Source organism: Prionailurus bengalensis, chromosome E1 (genome assembly GCF_016509475.1).
Source record: "Prionailurus bengalensis isolate Pbe53 chromosome E1, Fcat_Pben_1.1_paternal_pri, whole genome shotgun sequence".
Classification (NCBI taxonomy): domain Eukaryota; kingdom Metazoa; phylum Chordata; class Mammalia; order Carnivora; family Felidae; genus Prionailurus; species Prionailurus bengalensis.
The window spans coordinates 45,427,276-45,439,871 of NC_057347.1; the positions used below are offsets into that span (position 1 = coordinate 45,427,276).

Genomic DNA, 12,596 nt, shown 5'->3' on the forward strand with positions numbered 1-12,596 from the left:
CGGATTCTGTCTCTGTCTCTCAACAATGTATAATGTTTAAAAATAAAAAATATATATCCAGGAACTGAAAACAACCCAAATACCCTTCAGTGAGCAAATGGTTAAACAAAATGTGGTACATCTATACAATGTGTTACTACTACTCAGAAATGAAAAGGAACAAACTACTGAAACATGCAATAATTTGAATGGACCTTAAAAGCATTATGCTGAATTTTTTATTTCTTTTTTATTTTTATTTTTTTAAATATATGAAATTTATCGTCAAATTGGTTTCCATACAACACCCAGTACTCATCCCAACAGGTCCCCTCCTCAATACCTATCACCCACCCTTCTCTCCCTCCCACCCCCCATCAGCCCTCAGTTTGTTCTCAGTTTTTAAGAGTCTCTCATGCTTTGGTTCTCTCCCACTCTAACCTCTTTTTTTTTTTTTTTGTGCTGAATTTTTTAAAAGCCAATCTCGAAAGTTTACGTACTGTGTAATTTCTTCTATATGATGTTCTCAGAATAACAAAATGGCTCATAGAACTCAGGAAAACACTTTAGTATTACCAGTTTATCATAAGGGATATCCTTAATGATACAAATGAACAGTCAAATGAAGTGGTACATGAGGGGAGGTCCAGAAAAGTCCCGAGCACAGGAGTTTTGGTCCTTGTGGAGTTTAGGTGAACCTGTTTATCAACCTAGAAGCTCTCTAAACTCTATTGGTTAATACTTTCATGGAAGTTCCATTATGAAGGCACATTTGACTACATCATTGACCACGGCTGATTAACTCAATGTTCAGCCCCTTTTCCCCTCCCTGTAGGTTGGGAGGTGGTCCTGAAAGTTCCATCCCTCTAATTACACAGTTGATTCCTCCAGCAGTTAATTTCCATCCTGCAGCTGTTTAGTGGCACACCAAGAGTCACCTCAGAAGGCTTATGAAAAACAAAAGATGCTTCTCTCACCACTGTCATTCAAGAATATCCAAGAGTTTAGGCACTCCATTCCAACAACTGGGAACAAGGGCCAAATATATATTTCTTATTATATCACAGTATCACATATACTGTAAGCAGTTTGCCTCTTGTTAATAAGTTGTCTCTTATCTAAACATTCTTACTGTTTGTAATACTACTTTCCAATGAGGAAGCAATATAACACTGGGAGCATTAATTCTGGGAGCATGGATTCAGGGGGGCTGGGTTCTTAACTTGGCTGTACCATTTATTGCTTGTGGGATATGAGCAGGTATCTTAATTTCTCTGTGCCTAAGATTTCTCATCTGCAAAATGAAAGTAATAATACATATTTCATAAAATTGTTATAAAGACTAAGTTCACTGTAGAGTGCTTTAAATCGGTGGCTTGCACATAAGGTGCACTATGTGCCAAATAAATGGGTCGTGTGACCTAACATGTCTTACCTTTGTACAGGTTATAAACTTTTTAAAGTCGATGCCTGTATCTCCACATTCTATAAATCCTCAACGACTATACCTCCACGTCATGTAAATTCTCATAATACCTGATGTTAACATGTACATAGAAAATATTTGATGCCAGGATAACTTCCTAGAAGAAAATGAAATGGAGCCCCAGAATATCTAGAGGTCAGGAATCTATGCCAAGAAGAACTTGGAAAAGCTTAGCTAGTTTAATCTATAGAAGGGGAAGAGGTGGGACGCCTGGGCAGCTCAGCTGGTTAAGCAAGCGACTCCGGCTCAGGTCGTGATCTCACAGTTCGTGAGTTTGAGCCCTGCGTCGGGCTCTGTGCTGACAGCTCGGAGCCTGGAGCCTGCTTCAGATTCTGTGTCTTCTTCTCTCTCTGCCCCTCCCCTGCTTGTGCTCTGTGTATCTCAAAAATAAATAAATATTAAAAATTTTTTTAAAAAGGGGGTAGAGGGTAATTCATCAGTTTGAATATAGCAGTTACCTTTCTTATTTTATCAAGAAATAAGAAACTTTCATTCTTGGGGTGGCGGGAACAAAGTAAACTTAAATATTTGTAAATAAAAATACCCCTATCGATTCTACTGTATCTGTTTTGTGGCAGAGAAATCTGTTTTTGTTGACTCTTGGAGAGGAAGTAGGGAAGAGAAAACAGGGTCTGTTTTTCTACTCTGACATAAATTCAATGAAAGTTCTATATAGATTTTCCACAGATGGAATACTGGAGTTCAGTCATCATATACAGAAATGCACACATAGTCCATTCCTCTGACCCCCAGCTTATAACTTTAGTAGAGAAGTTATGATAAATATAAATTGAATAATAATAATAATAATATAAATCTCACTTTCTTGTCATATGAAGCAGTTTAATGTATAAGACTGAATATCCTAAAAAATCAAGAAGCTATTATATTTTGGCCTCAAACCATATGACATTATAGCTAATGCTTGCTATGCTGAAAGGATGTGTCTCCCTCCAAAAAAAAAAGAATTTTTGTAATGTCCTATAGGATCTGTGCTACTGTGGATTGTTGTAAAGTTAGACTAAATGTATCTGAATGTAAAACAAAATCTGAAAAAATGTTGACAATGAATCAAGTTAGTATAAACAGTTTAAATATATTATTTCTGCATCACTCTTAGAATAGATCATCTTGAGTTCCCTGGCTCCTTTTCTGTAACTTCTATATTTGAAATAATTTTATGTTGATGATGAATCCAAGGGAAAACCTCATACTGACTTTGTTTATCATCCCTCATTGAAAAGATTTGAAAAAGAATAATTCCTATAGTTGGTAACCACTGAAAAACAGCCTAAGTAGAAAGAATCCAAAAAGCAAATTGTGTGGAAAGAATGTAGCAGTCTGGAAGCAGGGGATTAAAATGAATGCCAGCCATCAGGAATTTGGGGGGGTCTAAATTTCAGGACAAAAATGAACTTTATTAATGGGGTTTTTTTAGAGTGATTAAAATATTGTAGTATTAGAAAGTGACGATTGTTTCATAGCCTTATGAATATACTAAAAGCCACTGAATTATACACTTTAAGAGGATAGAGTTTATGGTATGTGAATTATATATCAGTTTTTTTAAAATGACCCTGACTGTGGGGGAAGTGCTAGTCAGACTCTTGTGGCATGGGGTAGGACCCCAGCCAGGGAGAATAGAGCATCTGTGTGCAGGGTGGCAGTGAGGAGCAGTGACATTTGCACTGCTGGATGAGCACTATTTGCACTGGGGGGAGCAGATTTCTCACTATTGGAGAACAATTTTACAACTTTGGGGGAAAAAATTGTGAGAAAAAAAACCCTAGAATTAACCTTATCATATTGAACTGGAATTAGAGTGTCACCGTGAACTTTTGGGGTGTGTGTTTGTATACAGATTTGCAAGTGAGAATGAATGTAAGAATGTGTGAATGTGTGTATATATACATGTATGTATATATGTGTATGATTATACTGCTTAACTCTATCCAAGTGGACCTGGAGGACAGTGATGTCCTAATAGCAATGAACATACCTTTCTCCACTAAAAAGAACCAGGGCTTCTTGGAAAAGTGTCTGACTCTAGGGCTAGGGCAGGGAAAAAATGAGCCTGGAACATCTTGTGCCAGAAAGAAAAGAAGGCTCAGAAAATGACACAGGTCTGTTAGAGGGTTCCAAGAGCCAAATTGGAAGGGCTTATTACCCTGACCACATTGGAGACAATTGGAGCAACAAAATAACTAATGATAGTAGCAGATTATAACTCATTGAATAGATAGGAAATTTTGAGTGCACATAAATAGGTGAGGAAAAGAAACTAAGCAGTAGAAAGAGTAATGGATTAATGAATGCTAAAAAATAGTGGGCAAAAAGTTTGTTGAGAAGAGATTCAGACTGATACTTTTACACCAATGTCCATACTATCACTATTCATAATATTTAACATATGGAAACAACCCCCAAGTGTCCACCATCAGATAAATAAACTGTAGTATATCCATACAATGGAGTATTATTTATTCATGAAAAGGAGTGAAATTCTGATACATGCTACAACATGGATGACCCTTGAAAACATGTAAAGTTAGATAAGCAAGACAAAAAAGGATAAATATTGTGTGATTCCCATTTATATTTGCCTAGAATAGGCAAATTCATAGAGTGTAGCTGGGGCTAGTAAGAGGGAGGAATGGGGAGTTTTTATTTAATGGGTACAGAGTTTCTTTGGGGGATGATGAAAAAGTTCTGGATATATGGACAGTAGTAATGGCTGTACAACATTGTGAATGAACTTAATGCCACTGAATTGTGCGTGTAAAAATAGCAAATCTTGGAATGCATATTTCGTCACAAAAATATTTTTTAATTTAAAAATTTGTTGAGAAGCGGGATGTATTTACATAGACTCAAAGTATCCCTCCCCCCCACACACACACAATATTTACTAGTTACCAAAGAGAAAGAGTGTAATTTTAGAGTAGGGAAATCTGGCAAATGCTACCACAACCTAGTGATCAAAGTTAACACAGCATCACTTTTGTGATATTTCTGCCAGAAATGCATAACCTGAGTCAAACCACAGGGGTAACATGAGATAAATTCGAATTGAGGGACATTGTGCAAAACAACTGGCATATTATCTTCAGAAGTGTCAAGGTCATGAACGTTAAGAAAAGACTGAAGAACTGTTCCAGATTAAAAGAGAATGAAGAATGAAATGTGCTGTATGTCCCTGAAATGAATCCTTTGGCTAGAAAGGACAGTACCAGGACAAAACTTAAATAGGGTCTATGAGTGAGATTATAGCAATGCCAAATGTTAGTTTCCTAATATCTGTGCTGGCGCTGTGGCTATGTAAGAGAATGTCTTTGTTTACAGGAGATACATACTAACTAGGGATGATGGGCATCATGTCCATACTTTCAAATGGTTAAGGGAAAAATGTACTTTGTACTATTCTTGAAACTTTTTTGTCAGTTTGAACTAATTTCAAAATCGTGAAAAAGAAAATAAAAGAACCTAAGTGAAGGTGGCGATTACAGCAGCAGTTAGATCCCAACACAGGGACCAAATTGGAAGGCTAACTGCTAAAGAAATAGGAAACATCCTCTATTCAATAGATTACACACATTCTCTCAAACTCAGGTGTTTCAAGTAGATACTTTGAAGATAATACGAGTAAACCGTCTATCAGTTATAATATACAAAAGTGGGAAAATCAGCTTCTAGGCAGGGACCTTGTAATTTTGGGTTTAGAATGAAAACAAAGGAAATGACTGAATTGAATGTAAGATTAGTTGCAGGATGAGGTCATTTTATTTTGAAAGATTCATGTGTTTCAATGTCTGCCTCTTATAGGTGATGCTGAACAGGAACTTGGTCCCCCTCCATCTGTAGATGAGGCAGCAAACACACTCATGACTCGTCTGGGTTTCCTCCTCGGAGAGAAAGTCTCGGAAGTTCAGCCAGGTGACCAATACAGCATGGAAGTACAGGATGAAAATCAGGTAAACTGCTTGCTATCACCTGTGAAACATGGGATAAATCAGCCTGTTATACCAGGGAAAATGTTGCAGGGTGTTTGCATATGTGTATGTTCTGAGAAGAAGAATCCCAATTTTTGAACGACTTTTGAGGCCTGATGACATAGCTTTGATTTTCCATTATCACTGTATTTCTTTACTTTATGAAACATCTTTTAGTTATATTCATAGGTTTAAAAAGCCACTTGGTTTTGATTCATTTGTGGAATGAATGAGGAAATAAATAAGTTCATAAGCCAAGAAAGAGAATTGACATATGGAGAGTATGACACCCAGAAATGTAAAGTATACTTCGTTTTCAGGTACATGTGGATTATTTACCAAGTTGACAATGTGCTGAGCAGGTCTCCACAAATTTGAGAAGATTCTAATTATTGTGATCGTAGTAGAATTAATCAATTACAGAATGATAACCTTGAAAATGATAGCTAAAAGATAATTTAGAAAATCCCCCAGATGTTTGGCTTTTAATATACTTCTAATATACTTTCAAAGAAGAAATCACAAGAATTTAGAAAATATTTTAAACTGAAAAAATAACAAAATATAACAAAACTTATATTTTTACATATTTGTAGTATATAAAACTTGTAATTAAAGATGTGCTCAAAAAGAAATTTTAGTTTTGAATACATATATTAGAAAAGAGAAAATCTAAAAAATTAATGATCTAACTATTCATGTCAGAAAGTTTAAAAATATTAGCAATTTTTTCTTTTGGCTATTTTTTAGTTTAAATGTAGCAAAGGAAATACTAGACTTGGATTCATTTGTAGGGTCTTAATCTTTAAAATGTATGCTCTATAGGGACCCCTGGGTGGCTCAGTGAGTTAGGTGTCCAACTTCAGCTCAGGTCGTGATCTCATGGTTCATGGGTTCGAGCCCTGCATCGGGCTCTGTGCTAACAACTCAGAGCTGGTAGCCTGCTCCAGATTCTGTGTCTCCCTCTCTCTCTTCCCCTCACCCGCTCGTGCTCTGTCTCTCTTTCAAAAATAAATATTAAAAAAAAATTTTTTAATGTATGTCCTATAGTGAATCAGTTTATTCTAGAAGATGATAAATTAATTTCATCTTGTATATTCTTAACAAATATGTGTGAAGATTCTATGCTATATGTTAGTTTTGTCATAAAATAATAGTCTTCAAGGATTATTTGGATCATGTGGATCATGTTCAGGTGTTCCAGGGCTCTCTTCTCAGACTTCTCTCTTTTTTTCCTCATTCCCTAGGTCATTGGTTTTGCTGGAGGCACTTTCTAATCACCTGGGCAGTTTTTATAAAATTCAGATTCCTGGAGCGTCTAATCTTACTGAAATGCCTCCATTCTTTTGTTTGTTTGTTTAATATTGTCTTAACTCCTGAATTGCCTCTATCCCTGCCTTTCCCGTTGACTCCAGTGTATTTCCAGCTGCCTGTACCTTTTCTATCTGTGTGTCCAACATACATCTCAAATTTAACATGTCAAAAACTGACTCTTGCATTTTTCGCAGAGCCTGCTCCTTCTGCAGAGATCTGACTGAGAGAACACAATGGAAAAACTATTCTCAGCCTGGAGAAGGGTTAATGTTGTCTTTCTGTGCCTAGAAGAGATTTCTATATCTCATTAACTAGCCTCCTTAAGTAAATATAAAGCCTGCCTTTTAATTCATAAGCCATGAGCAAATTACCACTTTCTTTTTTTTTTTTTTTAATATATGAAATTTATTGACAAATTGGTTTCCATACAACACCCAGTGCTCATCCCAAAAGGTGCCCTCCTCAATACCCATCACCCACCCTCTCCTCCCTCCCACCCCCCATCAACCCTAGGAATTTATCCAAGGGATACAGGAGTACTGATGCATAGGGCCACTTGTACCCCAATGTTCATAGCAGCACTCTCAACAATAGCCAAATTATGGAAAGAGCCTAAATGCCCATCAACTGATGAATGGATAAAGAAAATGTGGTTTATATACACAATGGAATACTACGTGGCAATGAGAAAAAATGAAATATGGCCTTTTGTAGCAACGTGGATGGAACTGGAGAATGTGATACTAAGTGAAATAAGCCATACAAATTACCACTTTCTAAATGGCTTGATCTTTAAGCTTCGCTTTTACAGTTAAAGCTTTTAAAACATACATTCTGTGATATAAGCTTCATTTTGTAGAAAGCAACTTGTAGTAAAAATAATAGATGTCATTTGGGCTTAACCTCCACATTGGCTGTATTATGTGTATAATACAGTTTCCTCTCTTAAAGAACAGACTGAGAATCTTATCTAAAAATGGAAATGAGTTGCTATGGAAGTAATAGAGTCATACCAAAATGAAACTTTTTCAATATGGAATGACTGTAGATATATTTAATGTAAAAAAATCCTAGTATAGTTCATTTCATCTACCCACATATTTTTTAAACTGAGGATTGAGGAGGTTAAAAATTCGCCACGTCAGTTTCTAACTAAGGAGGATTCTAATTCAGTACGTCTGGGGTGTGGGGCTCTGTGTCTGTCAGTTTTGTTGGGGAGCTTGTCCTTTTATATTCCACAGGTGATTCTTCTGCATGCCCAGTTAAAAATCATTGCTCTGGTAGGCCAACATCATTTTACAAAAACAGGAGATTACAAAGAAATTGAAACTCCTCCCTCCTCTGAAGAAAAATTACAGAGTAGAAGAGAAATGACATAGATCTGAGGAGTTATTGTATTACTAACAAAAATCAGTTCCTGATATTATTAATATGATTGAAAAGATTTGCTTGGTTGCAAGGTTCTGCGAAGTGTCACTTGTGCTTTAAGTTGAATGTATCTTTTGTGATCTGGTTATAGCATTTAAATTAAACACAAAACCTGGATTCAACACATGTGATTAAATACCAGGGATTGTATCTAAAACTCATTTTAGGGTGACTAAAAAGAGCCTTAATCTTCTCACATCTAGTGATCAACACATTTTCCAGTCAAGTTGCTAAATGTAAACCCTCAGTTTTAGTGGAGAGGATATGAATAGTGACTGTATAGGTAAAGAAAGTGAAAGGCTTCTTTTAAATTTAACATTTAAAGGGGCGCCTGGGTGGCGCAGTCGGTTGAGTGTCCGACTTCAGCTCAGGTCATGATCTCACAGTTTGTGAGTTCGAGCCCTGCGTCAGGCTCTGTGCTGACAGCTCGGAGCCTGGAGCCTACTTCGGATTCTGTGTCTCCCTCTCTCTCTACCCCTCCCCTGCTCATACTCTGTCTCTCTCTCTCAAAAGTGAATAAACTTAAAAAATTAAAAAAAAAATAAATTTAACATTTTAAGATGTCAAATTTGTCATTAGTGTTCCTTCAGGTAATTTTTTCATTGATCACTAACCATTTTTAAAAGGATAAGATTTTTTAGTGTTTGAAAAAATAGATACTTTTGTTCATTATTTTGGCGATTTATTTGGGTAGAAAGAGCTAAAGAAAAGTGCATGTCATTAAATTGTGTAAGCCAGGATATATTACCACCAGTCTTTTTCGTGATTATTCACTCCTTCCTGTCAAAAAACTTTAAAATGAGGCGACCTCAGATATAAGAATCATTCAAGATACAAAGCAATTTCAGTCTGTAATCGGTTTCCACAGAGAAATTATTTAGTTTTGTTTTAAATGAACATTGATTGATTTTTTAGATAGACTTTCAGAATAAGGCATTTTCTCTGCATTCAATCCAAAGAAGAGTATTAACAAGACTAAGTTCTAAGCCTTCAGAATAGTCTTATTGATAAGAAATAGCAAGGACAACTTGTGCTTAATTAAAAATTCCTTTATCAATTCATGGCAGTGATAAAGAATACTTGTCACTAGAAATTTCTGAGGCAGGAAAACTGGCCACAGTCTCTGCTTGTGTTAAATTTACCCAGTTTCACCTTAATTGTACAAGGCAGAATCTCTTATTCTGGAGGGCAAAAAAACAACTAGTACTGAGTAGATGTAAAAGCTATATATGTACATTTTCTTCTTTTTCGCATCAAAGCATATGTTTTGCCTAAGATATATTTTACATCAGCACCCGATCAGTTTATCTCTTTTATTTTTCATTCCAATTTTTCAGACTTCAGCAATCACCCAGCGGATAAGTCCCTGTTCCACCTTGACTAGTAGCACTGCCTCTCCACCAGCCAGTAGCCCCTGCTCCACCCTCCCGCCAGTCAGTACAAATGCAACTGCCAAGGACTGCAGCTATGGGGCTGTTACTAGTCCAACCTCTACCCTTGAAAGCAGAGATAGCGGCATCATTGGTGAGTTGGTTTTTATATTAATCATTTTGTGGGGTTTTTTTTCTTTTTAAAATAATACACAAGCTTAAGGTTTTCAAAAATTATGCTTTTGAGTTGTTGAGATGTTATATAATGTATGTATATATTCAGATGTATATATAATGTGTGTGTATATACATATATATATGTATATATGTACTTATAAAGGTTTATCTACTTCTTCCTGTAGATTCATCTATCTGCCAACAGAAGTGGTTCAGAAAATGTTCATTCCTCACTGAACTAGTAGAGTTTCATGGAGGTTCTCAGTTCTGCTTATTGTATACTTAGTAAGGGGAGTCAGTCAAATGGAAATTAGTGAAGTGTTGGGAAATGAGGATCTGAAGAAAGGAAACGTACAGAGAAGAAACCAGGAGTGAGCACAGAATCTTAGGGCACATTCAAATTGAGCAGGAAATTAGAGGTGGGAGAATGAGCCAGTGGATAGGAGTAGTCAGACAAATAGAAGAATTGGGACAGTATAATGTTACCAAAGTCAAAGAAGATAAAAGGTTCAGAGAAGGGAAGAGGAGAGGCTGGTCAACAAATGACAACAGCTGAAAAAGCCAGGCATACTGGGATCAGTTAAGGAATAAAATATTTCTTCCTCATTTGGCTTCCTTCTAAAGGTTATCAAATCACACTAGATAGTATAGCAGATATTAATGCCATGGCAACTAAATATATCTCTATTATTTAAATGCATATATATCAACATGTGAATTTATTCCTTTAAAATAAGTATTGAGTAGATAAAAAGAATATTTTTACAGCAAAGTTGCAGGATACAAAATCAACACACAAGAACCAGTTGCATTTCTTCTATATGCTAACCATGAACAATTAAAAAAGAAAATTAAGAAAACAATTCCATTACAATAGCATGAAAAATAATTTTAAAACGTGGGAATAAGTTTAACCAAGTGTACACTAAACAGAAAATACTGCAAAGAAATTTTAAAAGATTTAAGTAAATGAAAATATAATCTGTGTTCATGGACTAGAAGATTTAATATTGTTAAAGTGATAATATATCTCAAGATTTCTACAGATTATTGAAGTTACTATCATAATTCCAACAAAGTTTTTTGCAGAAATAGAAACACCCATCCTAAAATTCATGTGGAATCTCAGAGGACTCTGACTCAGAGGACTCAAAGCAGACTTGAAAGTGGAGAACAAAATTGGAGGACTCCATTTCTTGATTTCAAAATTTATTACAAAGCTTCTTAAAGGCAGGATTCATGTCTTACAGTTTTTATATATCCTCGTGACTTAGCATAATAGTTTCTAATTTGTCAGTTATTTATATGAGAAGTCTTTATGAAGATATAGTCATTAAGTAACTAAATATTTTAACAAAATAAAATAGAGAAATAAAATGTAGAAGAGTAGCCTCTTTTATAACCTCTGAAATAGTTTGTGAAAGATTGGAATTATCCTCTCCTTGTATATTTAGCAGGACTTGCCATTAAAATAATCTGGACCAGGTGCCTGGGTGGCTCAGTTTGTTAAGTGTCTGACTCTTGGTTTTGGCTCAGGTCATGATCTCACAGTTAGTGAGTTGGACCCCCTGCTTGGGGGTCAGCCCCTCTCTCTCTTTCTCTCTCTCTCTCTGTCTCTCTCAAAATAAATAAATAAACTTAAAAAAATTATCTGGACCTGATGTTCATGTAGATTTTTTTTAATTACTACTCCACTGTATTTAATACTCTAGGACTTTCTAACTTTTCTCTTTCTTCTTGAATCAGTTTTCCATAGCTATGGTTTTTTTCTTTTTCAAATTTATTGGTATAAAGTTGCCCAAAATATTCACTACCTACCCAATAACCCAAGCTGAAAAGCTGAGAGGAGTCCTTGTCATTTCTCTGCCCCCACCCTAAATTTCTTATCCCTGAATTTTATTTTCGTCTTTTCTAGTATGCTTTGGTAGTCCCCATTATCTCAGACTTAGAGTAATACAAACCTGAGTATTGTCTCTGCTTTTCATTTTGTCCTTTCCAAGTCTGTTTTTCACACAACCACCAAAGTGAATTAACCAAGAACCAGTTACTCCTTTGGTTGTATTACCTATAAGATGAACTATCTAAAAATCAAATTTGATCACATCACTCCTTTCACTGCCATTTACCTATAAAATAAAGCCTAGACTTTCCTGATCTGACCACGGCCAATTTCTTCAGCCTTCTCTAGCCTTGTGTATATTGTTCTAACAGCATTAGACTTTATTGTTACTTGACGATTCGTTTTTCCATGGCCATTCTGCCTGTAGTCTCCTCTCTCTTACATTGGAATGACTCCTATGGACTTTTTAAGATTTGGCTAGGTATTCTGTCACTACCACTACCACCACCTGTCTTCAATTCTCTACTCCAACTCTTATCCAATCCATATGATTACTCCCTGTTCCCTATAATACCCGAGCAGATACATATCATGACATGTAATGTGTGGTATTAGAATTACTTTTTGAACCTGCTTCCCACTATTAAACTGTTAATTTCTCGTTAGCAGAAACTTTGCCTTACTGATCTGTATCTGTAGCACCTAGTCCAGTAACTGGCCTGTGGTAGCATAGTAGGTACTCAAGTAAATGTTTACAAATGAAAGGGGGGCTAAAGGGTAGAAGGGAAGAGGACAAAGGACTAACCTAGCAATTTGCATCATTTTTTTTTTGGCAGTGATTAGAGTGACCATTAGGTACAAGATTACGTATTGATTTATTAGGTTTTGAATAAATAGTAGGGATTAGAATTCTCTGTCGACCAATTTTATTCTCTTAAATTCTCTTAATGATTAATTTTAACAAAATAATTTTTATAATCCCTAGGCAAGCTTCTTCTTGGGTTCTTCTCTTG

The 12,596-nt window shown here is 35.8% G+C and overlaps 1 protein-coding gene across 7 annotated transcripts in view; it reads left to right on the forward strand.

Annotated features, from left to right (window-relative positions):
- Nucleotides 1–12,596, forward strand: part of TANC2 (tetratricopeptide repeat, ankyrin repeat and coiled-coil containing 2) — a 384,022-nt gene that overhangs the window by 226,364 nt on the left and 145,062 nt on the right. For all 7 annotated transcript variants that reach the window (XM_043584928.1, XM_043584929.1, XM_043584930.1 and 4 more), the window contains 2 exons: nt 5,288–5,436; nt 9,534–9,720. In XM_043584928.1, coding sequence (XP_043440863.1) covers nt 5,288–5,436; nt 9,534–9,720 — 336 coding nt within the window. The remainder of the gene's footprint in view (nt 1–5,287; nt 5,437–9,533; nt 9,721–12,596) is intronic.